The sequence below is a fragment of the Peromyscus maniculatus genome, chromosome 21 (assembly GCF_049852395.1).
Source record: "Peromyscus maniculatus bairdii isolate BWxNUB_F1_BW_parent chromosome 21, HU_Pman_BW_mat_3.1, whole genome shotgun sequence".
In the NCBI taxonomy this organism is placed as follows: domain Eukaryota; kingdom Metazoa; phylum Chordata; class Mammalia; order Rodentia; family Cricetidae; genus Peromyscus; species Peromyscus maniculatus.
In genome coordinates, this window is record NC_134872.1 from 65,371,366 (window position 1) to 65,391,972 (window position 20,607).

Here is a 20,607-nt window from a genome sequence, read left to right on the forward strand (position 1 = left end):
TTGATTTTTGCAGTATCTATTGGATATAAGGTAGATGTCTGAGTGACAGATTCATGGCTGCATCAGAAACTCACTGGGGGAATTAGATACTGCAAGTGTATGTGGAATTAGATATTGCAAGTGTATGTGGAAAGTAGAAGAATACAAGTCATGTTTGAAGTTGCAGATATAAAATAAGAATTAGATTAGGCATCTTAGTAGCATGATAAATATGAGTACCTGTTGTACCATACACACCTGGGATTTAATTCCCTGCTTTGGCAATGTACTTTTTTTTTTTTTTTTTTTTTTTTTTTGCTTTGATTAATTTTATCTATCACTCTGGAGATGAACCCGACATATCACCTGATAATGCCTTAGTAAAAATAAGATTAAAATGTAAGTACTCAATAGGGTGTTGGTGACAAGTTAGAAATCATGACTAAACATGTAGATGGATAGAACTTGTGAGCTCCCAAATTTATATAAAAAGCCTAAAGGACATTTGGAATCCCTAAAGAAGAATTAAATAAGAAAGTCAGAAAGAACAGGGTGTGCTGATTTCCTTTTTATTTTTTTAATTGATGTATAATAATCCTTTTAAAGATTGGGGCAAGTAAAAACTTAGTGACAAAACTTGGTAGTCATGGATGCCAGGGAGAAGAGGATGAGAATGAAGAAAGACAATAGAATATTCTACTTGTGGGTTTTTGTTTTAAACAAAGCAAAGAAGTAGCTACTGGTGATAAAGGTCATTAACATCTCTAAACAGGGAGAGAATTGAAGAATATTTATGTAATTCTGGGAACAGTCTAGTAAGATGAAGAAAAGTATGTACTGTTTCAGGCAAAAGTGATTAAGTCAAGGGTTATGTCCATGAGGTACTAGGTGACCCCTCTGTGAGCAGAGTGCAGGGCATGGGACTACTGACAGGGTTCTCACTGGCATGATAAATGTGGCATATTAAGTAGATGGACTAAAGCAGAAAGAATACGGAAATTCTTCCCATAATGCCTTTGATTTAGTAAAACAATAGTAAACTGCTTAAATATTGTTAAAACATCAGCGAGTACATTGATTTTAATGATACAGCCTTCTCTGGTTCCTTTGGGTCTTCTTTGAGTTGCCTCATCATTTGGAACCTCTGTAAACTTACTCTTTCATTGTGTTCAAGACTCCTTTTGGCATTTTTTTTCTTGTTAAAGGCTTTTCTATCTATGCTCCATAATTAATCACTTTTATACTGTGCCTTTTTTCAGTGTCCTCTTTTCCCTGTATCCTATCACCCAGATATCCTTCTGCTACATGTTATCTAACTCCACTGCTCACAGAAATCAGTTTTCAATTGCATGAATTTTGTTCCAGTTGCAAAATTTACTGTGCAATGTTTGGCTTCTGTAATTTTGGGAGTATCATAATGTACTTGACATTGTTCATGTCAACTTCAAGTTAATTTTCCTTCATTCTTTGACCTTCATTCACAAAGTTCCCCTCTGATTTTTCTAAGCATTTATTCCCACCATTCTTTGTGGAGATCAAGTATGTCTTTCTTTGTGTCCTTCTATGTTTGACCCTGTCTAATGTTTTTCTTTTTCTGCAATGTTGTTACAAAAGTCCATTCTGTGGGACTTATTTTATCTCTGAAAGGGTTTTAGATGTACAGCCAGTCTTGACTTTTCTCTTATTCAGACACAAGTACACTAAGGTCTCCTGCAAAAAGAAATAAGAAAAGCTCAGAATCTATCACTTTTAAAATTTCTGTTCATACTATTTATTCTGTAGTATATTGTAGTATAACAAGTATCCAAATCATGAACTGAAAATGCACATTGGTCATATCTGACATTCTTTACAAAGCACTTGCTAGAAATTATTTATTCTGACAAATACTTCCTGATGATTTCTTTCATTTGTGTGTTTTCCTCTCTAATCTTATTTCCACTGATTCTGTTCAGACTTAGCATATTTACACCAGAACAATTTATTTGTGATTCAATTTTTCTATACATATTGAACAATGTCATCACAAAAGAAATAAATTTCAGCTTTTTCTTCCACTAGAGACTAAAAGATTAGCCTCACCATTACCCGTAACTAGTATTTCAAAATTCAAACTATAAATTATGTGCTTAGGAAATTGGGGTTTTAGGAGGAAAATAAGCCATTTTAGTAAATTACTGGTAGTAAGATTCATACACTGTATGATCTCTCTCTCTCTCTCTCTCTCTCTCTCTCTCTCTCTCTCTCTCTCTCCTGTGTATGTGCACATGTTCATGTGTGTGTGTGTGTGTGTGTGTGTGTGTGTGTGTGTGTGTGTGTGTGTGTATGTGTGTGTGCGTGTGTGTATGTTTGTGTTATTCATTGGTCCCTTATTCCCTTCCTGACTAGTTCCATCCCTTGCTCCCACCAATGAAAAGACACTACAGGAGAATAACTATGTACAAGCCAAGAGACAGATCAGTATGTTGGCACACATCTGAAATCTCAGCACTGGGAAGACTAATGGCAGAATTGCACTTTGGGTTATAAATAAGTCCCAAGACAACCTGAGCTACAGTGTAAAATCCCAACTTAAATAAAGAACAATTGCCCCAAACTAAAACTAACCAAACAAACAAAACTTAGCTATTACTGAACATATTAATTCTTCAATGTCATAGTCTATGACTTCCTAGTCTGCTACCCTGAGAATCAAACATTTATGGTTTAATACACCAAGTCAATTACAGTTTTATAACTGAAATCTGATTTACAATAATACTTTGACAATCTGGCCTCTATCTCTGTGTGTAAAATTTCGTCTGGTTTTGAATTCAATGATACTGGACTATATGCATGTTAGTAGTATTCCTTCCCTTGGGACACATAAACAAAGTCTATCTATCCTTTATAAGGTCTCAGTGGCAATCCAAACTATGATTTTTTACCAAATGTTATGCTGCAAAACTGAGTTTATTAAGATTACTTATAGAACATTGGTAAGAGGTTACTGGCAAGATGCAGTGTGGAAACCCACAAAAGTTTCTTAGTGGGATCTGAGCTGGCTTTACCAAGCAAAGCTGCATTAGAGGATTGCTTTACCATGTGCATGGTTACTAGGTATTTGAAAAAGTCAATCTACACTTGGTTGGGCTAGGGGGAGGTCTTTTGCTTCACCCCTTGGCATTCCTATAAATAGCACTTTAGAAGAGACAGAGGGGCTGCTGGATAATGACACAGGCCCTCCTGAGGCTATCCTGCATTTCTGTCTGTTTCTCTTCCCTCTATCCTTCTACCTAATATCTCTTATCTCTTTCTCCTCAAGAGTACCCTGTTGTAAAATGTGGGAGCCAGTATCCCAGCTGGGCTCCCACAATGCAGATGACTTCAACAGAACTATTCTGGAACATCTTCACCCTGCCTGAATAATGAACAATACTTGCAGAAATACATTAACACTAGAAGATATTTAGAGAGTGCCTTTGTCCTGCAGCAGCCTAGTATATGGTGTGACCAGTTGATCCAGGATTCATAAAGGTGAGTCATTGTCCTATGAAACATGTAAACATATCCTCTATTTGACATTATGAAAACATCAGAACCTTTGAAAGTATCAGTGAGTGTGATACCTCAGTAAAACCCCCCAACTCTATCCCCTACAGACAAAGAGAAGCTTAAACCAGGATTCCTAAGTGTAGATAAGAACTTAGACCCCTTTTCCCCAGGTGGTTGTATCTGCTACAGGGACTTTGGAAAACACAGAGTCAGGATATTCAACCAAAAGACTAAAACAGGGAGGCGGGTTGAAATGAATTATATGGTCTGTGCCTTTAAGAACTAGCCTCACAAAGAAAGGGGAGCGCTCCTTCCAACCTCCCTGCTGTGAATGAGAGATTTGGAAGAGCCTCCCTGGAGGCTTGTAAACTTAGAATACACCTTGCTTTTGCATTCTGTACCTAAAGTCTCCGGTGGCGGCTTTGGGGACTAGATCTGGGCACAACAAGACCCTCACTCTATTGTCTCAAAAAAAAAGGGCCTTAGACAAAGATATCTCAATATAGATAGACCCAGGCCAGTTTCAAGTCCCCAGAAATGATGGCGCCAGCCCCAGGAACTCAAAAGAACAAAGTCAAAATGTCTGATGGTAACCAATTAACCATGAGATGCCCCTCTCTGGAGATAACATGACCAGACCCTGGAGATGAGTTGTAAAACTCCTGATAGGGCAAAGAGATAAGCTAGAATAAGATAAAGTCCAGGCATGGGAAAAACTGGACCAATCAAGAATGGACCATACTAACCCCCTCCACTCTAAGAAATTTTATGGGTTTTGCCAATAAAAACTAACTTCCCCAAGAAAGAGTAACTCTTCCCTGCCTCACTTGAGATGGCTTTGTTTCTTGTGCTAATAAAGCTCAGACCATCCCCTTGCCTTGAGGCCCAGTGGCTCTCCAGAGCAATTGACTGAGAACAAAAGAGGTTTTTACATATCAAGGTGGAAGGTAGGGTGGAGCAACATTCCTGAGGAGGCAGAAAACAGCATGGCCAGGGGAAGAAGAAACAGGCATTTTTCGGTAGTCAGATAGAACAGCATGACCAGGGAGAAGGCTGGGCAATCCATATCTGGCACCTTGAACAGATTAGGTTTCAGCTACGTTGCAGATCTCCTTGGTTTCAATAAATTTGATTTAATTTTTTAAGGTCTTGTAACAGGTCTATAAGCCTGATTTTCCTAAATAAAAAAATATTGGGGTGATTCAAGAGATGGCGAGGGCCTTTATATGCCCAATATTTAAGTTTTTCCTCCACTAGATAGATAGCAGTTATAATTCTTTTAGCATTTAAAGATCATTGTTTAACCCAGATAGGAGCATCAGATCTACAAGAAATGGGGGCAGCAGTGGCCACTAGGACAAATTTTGATATCCTATATCATGTCTGTTATTTATAATTTTTGGCATAATGGGTTTAATTATACCCTTGGATTTGTTTATCCAAGTTTTCTTAAGCTTAAAAACCATCTATAGCATTTGAGCTGATATTAATCCATAGCAGAGATTAATGAAATATCCCATTGTTACAGCATGTCTCTTTGCCATATTGTGTTAGGTATGGAGGATGACATATGGGCAGAATATGCCATAATTTTTTCTATCAGAACATTCTACTATTCCAGAGCTTTTGGTTACAATATTAACTTGACCTAAGCCTCTAAGAGACAAAGAAGTAATAGTCATCTTATATACTTGGCCAATCTTTTCCTGAAGTGCAAGAAATATTTGTGCTTTCATCTAGCAAGCCAATTATTTTGTTTTCCTGTATTCTAAGTGTTTAGTTGGTCTGGAATATTTAATTTCTGAGCCCAGAAAGCCATATCATTAGAATCCAAACTGGCAGCTCCCTCGGCATTGCCCTGCATGGATCTGGATTTTTTTTTTTTTTTTTTGTAGGGGGTTGTATAATTATAATTTTCCCAGTAAAGTCAAGAATCAACCATTCCTGGGGCAATGTTTATATCTTGTACAGTATGGGAGCTACAGACTATTATTAGCCCCAGTGTCCCTTCGTGGGAGGTTCATAGACTCTTGTATAAAGGCATATAAGTCCATTCCTAAAGCTTATATATCTCAGACCTCAATAAAAAAATTATGCATACATCTAACTAAGGCTTACATCTTCAGTATGTCACCATCCCTGATGAGATCTGCAACATAGCTGAAACCTATTCTGTTCAAGGTGCCAGATATGGATTGATTGCCCAGCCTTCTCCCTGGTCATGCTGTTCTATCTGACTACCGAAAAATGCCTGTTTCTTCTTCCCCTGGCCATGCTGTTCTCTGCCTCCTCAGGAATGTTGCTCCACCCTACCTTCCACCTTGATATGTAAAAACCTCTTTTGTTCTCAGTCAATTGCTCTGGAGAGCCACTGGGCCTCAAGGCAAGGGGATGGTCTGAGCTTTATTAGCACAAGAAACAAAGCTATGCATCTCCCTCCTGCTTGTTTTTGCCTACCTGACCTTATCCAAGTACTGGCTCAAGCAGGGAAGTTCACACACACACATTCTATGGGAATTGTGAGCACAAGAATTCATGACAAGGCACTGCTGAATATTAAACTGTGTAATATCAAATAGGTCATGCTAGATGGCTTCCCACTTGACTGACCCTTGGTATGGTCAAGGTATAGATTTAATATACAGCTGGACACCTTATAACATATTCTTATGGCTCACCACATAAGTCCTTCCTCAATTAACACATATGATCTTACCCAGCTGACACTTCAGTGCATGGCATAGTGATTAACACATTGTATGTAATAAAACTTATGTTAAATCAGTTGACCCTGGATTTTCTTTCAGGACCTCACTATTTGTAAAGTTCTGCCCTATAAGGAGACAGCTATGCCATTTCTTGTATATAGTAATAAATGTGTTACTCCTCTTCTGTAGAATATTAATGCTTTCAGTCACCCTTCAGATTAAATAATAATACCTAGAATAATAACAATTATGTCTAACACAAACAAGTATTAAACAACAAATTTTTGACATATTTTGACGTCACATTTAGTAATCACTATAATGCTACCACTACCAATACGGCACCCTGGACCTCTTTATAGGGCTCAAGGATTTTGCTAAGGCCACAAAGCTAGTAAGCCAGAGTCACACAGTAAGTTTGACTTGCTTACTGTTTGACTCTGAATATCAAATTTTTAATTCATGTTAAAAATCAGTTCAAACTCATGGCCATGGTGATATGTCAAAAACAGCTGCTACACTCAATCCCTTATAGTTATTCATTTTTATTCTATCCCCTGCTTATAGCATTATATAATGTGCACTCATTCTCTCAAACTATTACATCTGTCACTGTGTATCTGTAGACTGACTTAATCCATTGACTTTGCTTTTCATCATTTACATTTAAAGGCAGTTTTCATAGGTTCAAGTCTAGGCTCTGATTGCTATCTGATTACCCCCAAACACCAGAACAATGATTGTGAAGTAAATGATTTGAAAGAGAAGAGTTAATTTCACCAACATTCGGGTTAAGAGGCAATAACCTAAACTGATTTTCCTTTCTTAGCACTTAAGTTTTTTTTTTTCTCCCTTGAGAAAGAAGAGCAAGAAGATCAATTTGCTTCTTGTCAATCCTCTAAGAGAAAGACAAACATGGTATGTACTCACTCATTGACTGATGAATCTATTTCTTCTACTGTATCTTCAACGCCAGAGATCCTCTCTTCCATCTCTTGCATTCTGTTGGTTATACTTGCATATGAAGTTCCCGATCGTTTACTCAGATTTTCTATTTCCAGCATCCCCTCTGTTTGTGTCTTCTTTATTTTTTCTATTTCCCTTTTCAGGTCTTGGACTGTTTCCTTTATTTGTTTCATTGCTTTTTCACGATTTTCTTTCAGTACTTTATTGTTTTCTTTCAGTACTTTATTGTTTTCTTCCAGGACTTTATTGTTTTCTTCCAGGACTTTATTGTTTTCTTCTAATTTGTTTGCCCTTTCCTCTAGTTGTTTATAGCGTTCTTCCAATTTTCTTGTCTTTTCCTCTACACAAGCTTCTACCTTCTTTATGATGTTATTCATAAGGCTGTTTTCTTCTGCTTCTTCCAATTTTTGATGTTCAGGTCTAGATGTTGGAGGCGGGCTAGGTTCTGGTGATGCTGTATTGCTCTTCATTTTGTTGTATGTACTTCTGCCTTGACGTCTGCCCATTTCCTTGTGGTTCCTTCTTGGTCTTATCAGCACACTTGGTTCAGACCGCTGACAGATTCAGGAAGTCTCTCTCTCTTGTCCAGATGGGAGCTCTCTTGTCCAAATGGGAACTCCGGGGCAGGATGGGAGCTCTCTCTCTGGTCCAGAAGGGAAGTTTGGGGCAGGATGGGAGCTCTTGTCCAGAAGTGAAGTCCGGGGCAGGATGGGAGCTCTCTCTGGTCCAGAAGGGAAGTGTGGGGCAGAATTGGGATCTCTCTCTCTCTCTCTCTCTCTCTCTCTCTCTCTCTCTCTCTCTCTCCCTCCCAGAAGGGAAGTCCGGGGCAGGATGGGAGCTGGGGGGCGGGCAGGATGGGAGCTGGGGGGCGGGCAGGATGGGAGCTGGGGGCTGGTCTCTAAGTCTCAGGAAGCGGCTGAGATCTCAGGCGGATGGGCGTGGGGGCAGGGCGTGGAGATTACAGGGACTGCCAGGGGTCTTGGAGAAGGGGATCCTTCCCGGTGGGGCTAGAAGGGAACCTGCCCAGTGGCCAGAACCTCGGGCCAAGTTGGGCAGGTCTTCCCCGGAGTGGTTGGTGCCCAGGCATGGGGTCTGGGCTGGGCCCAGATACTCACCTCTGGTCCAGAAAGGAAGTCCGGGGCAGGATCGGTATGTACTCACTCATAAGTGGATACTAGATGTAAAGCAAAGAATAATCAGACTACGACCCACAGCTCCACAGAAGCTAGGAAACAAGGAGGACCCTAAAAGGGACACATGGATCACTTTGGAAAAGGGAAACAGAAAATCTCCGTGAGTAAACTGGGAATGAGAAGTGGCAAGAGATCGGAGGGGATGGGATATAACAACACGAGGAAATGGGAGGCAATATAACAATATGAGGAAGAGGAGGCAAGATCATGATGGGGAAATGTACAGAGACAACTGAACCAAGCTCATAGGAACTCACAAACTTTAGACAGACAGCTGTGGAACCTGCATGATTTTTAAGTGTGCATAAGCATAAGAGAATAAATAAAACACAACAAAAAATACATATTTATTAGATGAGTGAACGAAAGTATAGGAAAAGGGGTGGCTATGCTGAGAAGAGGAATTCAGAAGATAAATAGATAAAGAGATTAGGAGGAAAACCCCCTAAAAAGGCTCACAGCACATGTACAAAGCAAGGTGACTGGAACATAAGGCCTATCAATGGCATCACTCAATTATATGACCCACCAGGAGCAGGAAAATACTTAACATGTGTGTTTGAGGACAATAGGGATCTTTGATTGAGATAGAGATGCAATCATGGGTCCAGCCAGAGTATTGGAAAGGAAAGGGGATCATACAACATACTGAAACACATTTTAATACAACCTAAACTCTAATGCATCATGTGTGAAATTTCAGAGAACTTACTTTTTTGTTCTTCAGTTTTTACCTGTAAATGTTAAATAAAGCGCTTACTTTCTGGGAATCCTTTAGGTATTATCTGAATTAATAAAGGTACTAAAGGGTGTCATATGAGTTGTAATATAGATATAACACTGATTATGGGCCCAGATATATGATAGAAGAAGAGAACAGATGCCCACAGATGTCCTTTAACTGACACATACAAGCCAAGGTACACTCAGAGAAAATACATAAACAGAATAAACATTCCGGTAAAAAACTGAAATGTAAAAAGTAAGGTAAACTATAGGGTTGTAAAATATGCTTAGATGTTACATATTATCCACAAATATTTCAATATACTTTACCCTAGTTTGTACTCCCCTTTCTTGCTATTATTCTTTTATTAAATTATTTTACCTTACTTGACTATTTAGTATAAAACTGTGGTAAAAATTATGTAGTAACAAAAATATGAAAAAAGGCCATTCTGTTTTCAGAAGAATAACTGTAAATTTATTATTTATCATACCAAAACACATATTACTAATTTCTTTATTCAACAGAACTTTACTGAAAGCCAATATCTCTCTACCAATTTTTCAGGGCTTGAAATACAGGATAAAATAAATTCTAGTTTTGAAGCTTATGGTACTCTGTAAAATTTGATATAGTTGAAAATCAAATGATTGTGAGATAACTGTTCCAAAATGTCAGGTCATTTTTAATCATGCCACAATATTCTTTTTCTTCATATGGAAGAAAATGGCCTTAAGGTTTCCTCTGCTTGACTGAAGTCTAGAAAGGTTTGTAGCACATTCTAAGACAAGACTTTCCAATTCCTTAAAGGCTCATATTACAAATATCTGTGCCTAGCCTATTCATAATCAGAGAGGCTTCCTCAAGCAACTGATTGGAACAGATATAGGGACCCACAGCCAAAGGTTAGGCTGAGAGAGCCCAAATTGGAGGTCTCCAATGGGTCTCTATGTTCTAAACTCTGGAACCCTGCAGAAGAGGTAGATGGAGGAAAAACGGTAGGAGCCAGAGGACTCAAGGACACCAGAAGAACACTCCCTACAGAATCAACCAAGGAGGCCTCATAGGGCCTCACTGAGACTGAAGTAGCAATTATGGAGCCTTCATGCGTCTGAGCTAGGTCCTCTGCATATATCTTTTTTCTCTCTCTTCTTTCAATTTAAATAACATATTTTTTCATTTATTCTACATATCAACCACAGTTTCCCTCCCTTCTCTCCTCCTGTTCTCCCTTTCTTCCAATCTACCCTCCTGCTCATCCGGGGGTGGGGGCATGATGGGGGAACTCACAGAAACAGCTGATCTGAGCTTGTGGGAGCACATGGACTGGACCAAAAGTTAGGGAGTCAGCATGGGACCAACCTAGGCCCTCTGCATGCCTGTGACAGTTGTGTACCTTGATCTATTTGTAAGGCTCCTAGCAATGGGATCAGGACCTGTCCCTGGTGCTTAGTGGGCTTTTGGGGACCCTTTCACCCTTTCTGCCTGCTGGATTGCCCAGCCTTGACACAGGGGGAGGAGCTCAGTCCTGTCTCAGCTTGATGTGCCATGCTTTGCTCAAACCCATGGGAAGCCTGTGCCTTTCTACATATATCTTAAGGTTGTGTAGCTTGATATTCTTGTGGGATTCCTAACTCTGAGAGTAGGCATCTCTGAATCTTCTCCCCTTGGGGTCATTTTCCTCCTTGCCTAGTCCAGTCTTGATATGAGGGTTTGTGCCTAGCTTTCATTGCATCTTGTTATGCTGTGTTCATTTCATATCCCTGGGAGTCCTGTTGTTTTCTGAAGGGAAGCAGATGGGCAGTGGATTTGGGTGAGAATGGAGGTTGGGGGTTGGAGGGAGGATGGGAGGAGGAGGGGAGGAGGAGGGGAGGGAGGGGAAACTGTGGTCTGGGTGTATTATATGAGAGAAAAATAAATAAGTTTAAAAACAGAAAGAAAAGATAAAAGATTTGTAAGAGTAGATTTTGTATCTTCCCTTTGAAATGTAAATATTTGTTAGAACTTTCATCCAGTTTTGTGATTTAAGAATTTTGGAGTCATGGCTGTGGAAAAAATACCGTCAAGAAAGACCATACCATGCAGAGACCTGGTCTTTGAGGTAGCAAACACAGATGCCTGAAAAACAGAGGTAAAAATAAACTCTTCAATCTCAGGAATTGTACATTATGGCCACTGTCCTCTGAGACTTCTCTCAAAGCTCATCACCACATAGAAAAGTCCCCCTGCCCTTTCAGTTCAGAGAGTTCTATTTTGTCTTTTCTTTATTGCAATAGTTTTATTAAAGTCATCTTTTCTTATTTACTTCTATCTCGTATAGTTTTTCATTGGCATTGCTAGATGTATCCACTACATAATTAATGTTTGATAGACAACTGTGTTTAAAAATTTGACATCCTATTGAAAAGGTGAGTGTGTTGGTAGACGATTCTTAAGTCCATGCTCATCATAATGTTAGTGAGAACAAGGTTTGTTTATTTGTTTGTTTGTTTGTTTCATATCTGGAACTTGCTGAAACAAAGCCAGTGACATCCACAGACATTATTGATTATTGTTTAAGATAAGACCTTTTGAAAAGAATAATTAAACAACTTACTGTCTAACAAAATTGAAATCCAAAGACAGTTGACCTCAAAGAGAACCATATAGAGTATATCCATATGATTATTCATACACAGCCTGTGAATAAAGGTTAAAGAGCAGTGGTTCTCAACCTGTGAGCTGTGACTCCTCTTGGAATATACCTGCACATCCAATATTTACAATTACAATTAATAACAGCAGCAAAACTACAGTTATGAAAGAGCAATAAAATAATTTTATTGTTGGGATGCACCACAACATGGGGACTGTATTAAAGTATCACAGCATTAGGTAGGTTGAGAACCACTGATCAAGAAAATGTAAAGCAAGTATACTGTATAGATGATTTTCCCTTGGGAATGAAGTGATTCTAAGCAACAAGAATAATTTAAATCTGTGTGCATTTCCCCAACAAGTAGGAAAATTTAACTATGAAATTCATGCTTATTATATTAACATAACATGAATTCTCTCAACTATTTTGAGCCAAATTATCATATATATTAGATCTATTCCACACAGTAGACAAAAAATACATTAATTTGTGCTTTCAGGGTGGTTTCCAGCACCTAAGGTTTTAAGTGCAAGAAATGTAATGTGCTTCTAAACCTCGTAGTTTAAGTGGTGATGGATAAATAATTTTCAGTGCCCACAAAAGAAATTCAAGCAGTCAAGGAGTGCCCATCATTTTTGTTACAGGTAGGCAGTTAGGCCAGAGTTGGCACTACCTAAAGAAACAAAAATACAAAAGGAATCTAAAGGCAAGGTTTCCCGGCTTGAGTTAAGTGAGTTGACTTGGCAGCTGACATCAGTGATTTACTATCTAACAGACATCTCTGTAGCTGCAGTGATTTATCCCACACATCACGGGGGAGGGGAAGAATGAGTCTATCACATCTGCATGACAGTGATAAGCACAGTTCAATTTCTGAATTTATGACAGGAATGGAAAAAAAAAACCATTTAAACTTAAAATTATATAAATTTACCTTTCCACCTTGTAAATATAGTGTAGTCATCTAACTCACTTTGTTCTGAAAACTTCACTGAGTTAAATTGAGCAGATTGACATTATTCACATTTTTACTTTACATATTTTGCAATCTAATGTTTAAATAGCATCTAAATGTAGCATAAAATCAGACTGAGACTATGTGTTATCTAGATAAAATCAAAATGAATTAAGGAAGAGTTGAACTACTTTCCCATGAAGATTAAACAACAAGAATTTACATATAAATGGGAGAAGAAGAATATATCAATGGTGTTCTGCCCCCTTATTACATATTTCATCATTGATATTTGCAACATTTTGCAAATTTGTTGCATGTCTAATTTAAATCAAAATGTTTTATGAAGAGCTAGTCAAGATCTGGAAAAACAACTCAGCAGTTAAGAACACTTGCAATTTTTATTGACCAGGATAGAGATAGAGTCTGGTTTCCAGCACCCACAATGGGTATCTCACAGTGCCCTCTACCTTCAGCTCCCAGAGATACTTTACCCTTGTTTGGCCTCTGATGGTGTATGATTCACATGTGTGCATATATATATATATATACACTATATGTAGTGTATATATTACAAATATAATTGTATGTATATATTAATTGTATACACACACACACACTTACTTAAGCATAATATAAATACTTTTAAAAAAGGACAGATGGGGCTTCTGGGAACAAGCCTTCTGTGGGAACAGGGCACAGATATGTTATACAGATATACATGCAGGCAAAGCACAAAAAATAGTATTTGTTTTAATTTTTATTTTTTCCTTTTTCCTTTCTCCCATCCACACCTTCCCTCTAGCCCCTCCCATCAACTCCTCCGTTTCTGTTCAGAAAAGGGCGGGCTCCAAGTGATATCTACAAAACAAGGCTATGAACTTGTAGTAAGAACTAAGCAACTTGCCTTGTATTCAGGCTAGGCAAAGCAATACAGTATGGGGAATAAGGTCCTAAAAGCCAGTAAAGGAGTTAGAGGAAGCCCCTTCTCCCACTGTTAGGAGTCCCAAGAAGACCAAGCTACACAATCATTACATATATGCAGAGTACCTAGGCCATTTTCATTCAGGCTCCCAGGTTGTCAGTTCAGTCTCTGCAAATTCCTATCAGCCCAGATTAGCTGATTATATGGGTTTTCCTGTGCTGTCCTTGAACCCTCTGGCTTCTGCAATCCTTTCTGCCTCTCTTCAGCAAAATTCCCCAAGCACAACTTAAGTGGGGTGTTGGGTGCAGAGAGTACTGAAAGAGAAAATTGGAAAGAACGCATTTCAGGGTCAAGTAAAACCCTGATGCAAGAGAAGCACCCAGGAATCAATGAAGTTGACCCTCGCTAAGACTCCTACCAACAGGGGATACATTGCCTAAATTGTCAATCTTCTGTGACCTGACAAAGCTTCCAGTGGAGGGATTGGGACACCAACCCATCCACATAACCTTTGACCTACAGTCTCTCCTGCCTATGGGATGTGCTGGTGTAAGGGTGGCACAGAATTTTGGGGATGGCCATCCAATGACTGGTCTAGCCTGAGAACCATACCACAAGAGTGAGCCCACCCCTGACAGTGCCCTGAGTGCCAGGACACAGAGGCTTGATGGCCGAGAGACCTGGGATAGAACCAAATATGACTGGAGAAAAAAAAATATTTTTTTAAAAATTAAAAAAAAATGAATATCCATCATAAATATATAGGTTTATTGTACCATTCATAGTTTATAAGACTTTAAGAATTCTTGAAATATTTAAGCTGGAACCTCATTACATTTTCTCTGAATTGTAGTAGTATTTTTAAATTAAGCTTCCTAGATTTATTTAGTTTATGCTAGCTTAACTTTAAAAATCAAAAGCACATTAGATTAGTTTTTATGTGAGAGAGAAATTTTTCTTAGAATATAAATATGTGTTGCTAACCATGTGCTTTCTTTGGGGCTGATAGCTATCAACAAGGTAAAGACTGACCAAAGAATAGTAGTAGGATGTTTTCTTAACAGAATCACAAAAGGAATAAAGGAGGGACTCATAAATAAGTAACCGTTGATTAAAAATATAATAAAATAAAAATCACTCCCTCAGTATTATTCTCAAATCATTTTTATGTGGCTAATAAAAGGCACATACGTTACCTTAGTTTTCTCTTTCTGTGAATTGTTAGGTATAATGTGTTCTCTCTAGAATCCCAGGCTATTAAGATCACATTTGCATCATTAGGAATTTCAAATGTAGCCATCTGAGCTACAGCCAAATAGACCTATGCTTTCATATTATAAAGAGTTCTCATTTAAAATGCATAAATCCTTCCATAGGAAATGAACTGATAAATCTGATCATCATCCTTGTCATAGTATTAGAGGAAAAGCTGACGACATGCTTCCATGATGTCCTTGAGAGTTCTAATACCAGCATCTTTGATCCCACACTTGATAATGGCACATGAAACAATAAAGCAATCCATTCTTGAATATCAATACAGCATCAAATGTAACTTTATTGATTTTTGTCAATTTTACACAGGTATACTTTGAGTAATACAGAATAAAGAGAATTTTATTTTTCCCATATGTATCATCTTAGTGAACTTTTATGATTGTTAAATCTAATCAACATTAACTTTTTTCTCAGTAAAATTATTTATTTTTAAGATTGACTTTTAATCTTTGTAACTAAATATGTGGTGTGCTTAGTAAGATAACTGAGAACTTCAGAATACAGGCCAGTTAAGATTAAAAAAACTTGAAATTATTTCTTTGAACGCTGATACTGCAAAGTAAATACCTAGGAGGACTAATTGCTACCTAATAAAGTTAATTTCATGAAAGCCATACAAACTCAGCATATAAGTATTTGGGGGAATATACTACTTAAGTCAATCACAACTTGTTGATATTCTCTAGGTAGTTGGCATGTTAGACTATAGAGTAAATTTCAACTGAAATTTTGTCTTTCTAGTTAGAAGTAAAGATATTAGGGGGCTTAGCTTATATGTAACTACAGATAACAATGTAAGAGAGTTATTATTCACAGCAAAATAGTACTATTTATTCTCTGAACAACTACATAAACAAAAGAATTCAAAGGCTAATGCAGGAAGCATAATCTGTTATAGCAACACAGATACCTGGTCAGTAAAATATAAACCACAGTTTATGGATGCCTAGCATGCAGGTTGAAGCTACTGTGTACTTTGCAGTCCTGTATTAATCATCATGTTACTTGATGTTCAGTATCTTTTTGGTGAGCAGCCTTTTTTCACTGGAAGGCGGTGGCACATGCCTTTAATTCCAGCACTCAGGAGGCAGAGGCAGGTAGACCTCTATGAGTTTGAGGCCAGCCTGGTCTACAGAGCGAGATTCAGGACAGGCACCAAAACTACACAGAACCCTGTCTTGGAAGAAAAAAAGAAGAAAAAAAAAAGGAAGGAAGGAAGGAAGGAAGGAAGGAAGGAAGGAAGGAAGGAAGGAAGGAAGGAAAAAAGAAAGAAAGAAAGAAAGAAAGAAAGAAAGAAAGAAAGAAAGAAAGAAAGAAAGAAAGAAAGAAAGAAAGAAAGAAAGAAAGAAAGAAAGAAAGAAAGGGAGGAAGAAAGGGAGGAAGAAAGGGAGGAAGACAGAAAGAAAGAAAAAGTGGGGATAACCCAAACAGTCAATCCATGTAATCTGGAAAAGAAGTACCTGAAGGAATTAAATCAGATATTGAGATACTGGTGATTTAAAAAGCTACAACAGAGGATAAACAGGGAGAGCATCCTAAAAACTTGTGTGAATAACCACAATGAAATTATGCTATGATATTAATTCTCCAACGTGTGAGGGCCCAAGCAGTTGTACCAGGCGATGAATAAAGAGTGTTACCACGATGAGTGTACAAACATCAGTGCTTATATGTACCTAAGATATTGTTTCAAAGTATATAGTCATACAATGAGTTTGATAAATTTATTGATTCAACTTTTCAATTAAAAAGTATTTGATTAAAAAATTACCCAGAGTGCACATGTACTGACTTTATTTCTGTCATCACTACCCAATCAGTGCCATAACTATTTCATTAGTATTCTTATCATGAGTAGACAGCACCTCAGCAAGTGGACAGACAAGGGTAGTTCTGGGCCGATTAATGCACTTTTAAGTTGAATAGTCAAGATGGCTGACTTCCTACTTCTTCTCACTGAGGGGAGAGAGTGGGTTGTGAGGAGGAGGCCCTACTGGTAAGAACACAATCAGCTTCCCTTTCTTTGTCTATATTATCCAATTCCCTGGGGTAGCCCAAACCAGAAAGGAAACAAAGCAATCTAGACAAGAAGGTTGTGTAGAAGTGAAATGCAAATCCAATTGCATTTGAGCATCCACACATTTTGGACAGAGATCCTGCGCAGATATTGAGGGCCCTGAGTAAAGGAACTCCTTGCACTAAGATTAACGGTGATTGAGGACTTTCTAGTTCAAATGACATTTGTGTTACAGTAATTCTAACATGTGTCTACTAACCAGACCTCTTCATGTGCATAAAAGGTATGGAAACCCAAGTATCTCTTAAAAGTTAACTTTATAAAAGTATAAAAGAGAATTAAGTTGAAAAATATGCTATTCATATTCACAACCCAGGAAGGAACTTTTAATTATCAATTGTTTACTTTTAAAAATTACCGAATGATGTTACTTGGAAATGCTCATTAATCTGTCTGCTTAATTCTCAGTCTTACACAAATATCTCTTTTTCATGCTGTGAGAAAAATTTCCAAACCTGTTTTTACTGTTCCCATAAGTAAACAATTGAGTCATATTTTCTATAAAAGATTCAAATAACACTTATTTTAGCATTTGGTTTAAAATAAAAAGCATTAAACAGATTAGTTGAAATTTGCATATCATAGGACAGATGAATTATAAATCATCAAGAATATTCATTTTCTGTTATTGTTATTCACATGTGCTTCATAAGTATTTAAAGATTGTTTAAAATTACATTTTAATGCTGCAAGTTCATTATACTTTTTTCTTTTCTATGCACAAAACAAAAGTCAGTTTAACAATATTTAAATGTATAATGTTTATTTTCAATGTCAGACTCACCTTAGACATTGAAAATCTGTCATTTAAAATTTAGACACAACCATGTACTTTACCTCAAATAGAAACAGTTATTCTTAACATTTTAAGTGACAAAAAGAAAAAAACCCTCAATTATCTATCAGTGTATTTAAAAAAAAAATTGGGTACAAATATCCTTGCCAGTAAATCTCAACTCCTGTTCCCTTCAGTGAGTGGAAAGTCCTGTTTGAAGATGGTAAACAATACTCAGAAGTGGAATGGTTATTAAAAGCTAAACTCCATGATGCAGCTTCCTTGAAGGTTCTATCTATGGCAGCGTGGGACTTTGCAGTGATGCAGCTCTTTGGGAATAACCCACATCCCTGGAAGTAACACTTCATCTGTATTCTGTAAGAAAGACTTTGGGGAAATCATTCTTTGATCTATTATTTGAGCCCACCTGGATAACTGCACACCTATTCTCCCTCCCCAAGAAAAAGTTAATATAACAATACTGGGATGAGTCTGGCATGTGCAATTAAATCATTTATTGCTATTCCACCAGGAACATGAGGTGTGGTTATTTTATTTGTGCTGAAATATGGTGATATTTTATTTGCATGTTAATAAATAAAGTTTGCCTGGAGATCAGAGGAAATAGCAAGCCACTTTAAGTAAACACAAAAGGCAGACAGTGGTGGCACACACCCTTCATCCTATCACTTAGCAGGCTGGGTCTCTATGTGTTCAAGGCCACACTAGGGAAGAGAGCCAAGTGTGGTGGCACACACCTTTAATCCCAGTATCAACCATAGAGACCTGGAGGTCTGTGCAGACAGACTGAAAGTGACAGATCTGTGTAGGAAGAGGAAGTGAGGTAGCTGTGCTAAGATAGCCAATGAGAGGGCAGAAGAGCAAGGCAATAAAATCCTGGGTAGACAGGAAGTCACTCTCTTTGGAAGCTGTGGAGTTGGTGAGGTGAGGTTGGCTGGTGGCTATTCCCATTTCTCTGATCTCTAAGGCTTTCACCCCTATATTTGGCTCTGTGTTTTTTATTTAATAAGACTGTTTAGAAATTCATCTACAATGTGGCATAACCCATACTGTAAAGCTTATAGAATTGCCTAGACAGTGCTCCTGTTTAAACCATAGGAAATTATTTTTGGTCCCTATGTTTGGTTGATAGGTACTCTTAATGTTATTGTTTATGCTGATCATGAAGATAAGGTGCTACATCATGTGAAAATGGTAACATTAGGCATAATAAAAATCATTTACTCAAAATGTTCCATATTATTTGTTCTTCCAATTTTCCACTTGGATTATAATTTTTATTTTTTAATAATGTAAATAAATCAAACTCTTACATTACAAGTATTCTAAATATGACTATCTTGAAATAATCTTCCTGTCACTACTATTAATGTATATATGTAATGTGTTTTATTTTCAAATGTTTAAGCTAGTAATTCTGGAACTATGTTTTGTAAATGTAGGAGTAATAAAGCATAAGTGTTAAATAGTAAAGTATGTGATTATGAATGAGCAAGTAGAAACAAGACTTGATGAACAGGGTGTATCTGGGGGAAAATAAAGACTGTACCTTGACGGATATAAATGCAGTTCATTTGAATATTTTAGGAGCAAATTTGACAGATAATATGACATAAATAGTAAATATAAGGAGGTTTACTATGAAGAATTATGTAATGTGAAGAGTAGTGATGGTTAATGTTACCTATAACTTCATTGGACTATGTTATGTCCTGGAAAATAAGCAAATACTATTTTTTAAATGTTTAGAACTTTTAAAATTTATTGTACATACCAAGCACAGTTTCCCCTCCCTCCTCTCCTCCCATTCTCTCTCCTACCCCATCCCCACCTCCTTTCTATCCCCACTACCAGAGAGGGTAAGGCCTCCCATGGGAGTCAACAATGCATGGCATATCTAGTTAAGGCAGGACAAAACTCTTCCCCCTTGCATTAAGGCTGAGTGAGGCATTCCCTTTTAAATGACTTTGGATTTTTTTTTTTTTCTGTTAAGTGAATTTTGACAAACACATGCAATTGATTAGCTTCCGCCACAAGACAAATATAGCGCATTTCCTCACAATTGTAGTTAATTGCTCTGTTTCCTTTCTTGATGTTTTTTTTTTTTTCTTTTCTTTTAAGGAGCTTTGCACAGGAGCTGGCGAAATGACTTAATAATGTGCTTGCTCTTCAAGCATGAGATTCTCAATTTTGATCCCATCTGCTACATAAAACCTGGGTAAGCCGCCTATGACTATGTCCCCAACACCAGTGGCAAGGGAGAGATCAAGGCAGGAGGATCCTTGAGTTCCCTAGACAGCCAGTCAAGCCAAATTTGTTAGATCCAGATTCAATAAGTGTTCTGATGCATGGTGGTGGTTGCCCTTGCCTTTAAATCCAGCACTGAGGAGGCAAAGGTAGGTAGATCTTTGTGAGTTCAAAGCCAATCTGTGCTGTTGGATGCTCTACAGAGTGAGTTCTAGGAGAGACAGGGCAGTACAGAGAAACTGTCTATTGAAAAACCAGGAGGTGGGTGGAGCTGATCAAAGAAATAAAAAAGGAAGGAGAGTTATTAAGGAAGCCAAGTGACACAGACCTCTATCCTCCAAATGAACACACACATGTGGACACACAAAGAAACAGACAGCAACACAAAAAAACAAGCATAAATAATAAAAAGAATGACATTTTTCAACCATTCTCACAACATAGTATTTGAAGATATATAAAAAAAGACATTGAAAGGAGAGTCAGAAATAGCTCATGAAATGTTTGTCCTGTGTAGATGTAACCAACCGTCTTATTAAATAAGAAACACAGAACCAATGCAAAGAAGAAAGCCTGATTATCAC

General features: G+C 37.7%; 1 protein-coding gene across 1 annotated transcript in view; it reads right to left on the reverse strand.

The window, feature by feature from the left end:
• Nucleotides 1-297: 297 nt before the first annotated feature.
• LOC143269977 (uncharacterized) overlaps nucleotides 298-20,607 on the reverse strand; it is a 28,066-nt gene continuing 7,756 nt past the window's right edge. The window contains exons 2-4 of the mRNA XM_076557965.1: nucleotides 8,303-8,361; nucleotides 7,152-7,908; nucleotides 298-1,689 (exon numbers count right to left, since the gene is read on the reverse strand). Coding sequence (XP_076414080.1) covers nucleotides 1,680-1,689; nucleotides 7,152-7,693 — 552 coding nt within the window. The 5' untranslated portion in view covers nucleotides 7,694-7,908; nucleotides 8,303-8,361 and the 3' untranslated portion in view covers nucleotides 298-1,679. The remainder of the gene's footprint in view (nucleotides 1,690-7,151; nucleotides 7,909-8,302; nucleotides 8,362-20,607) is intronic.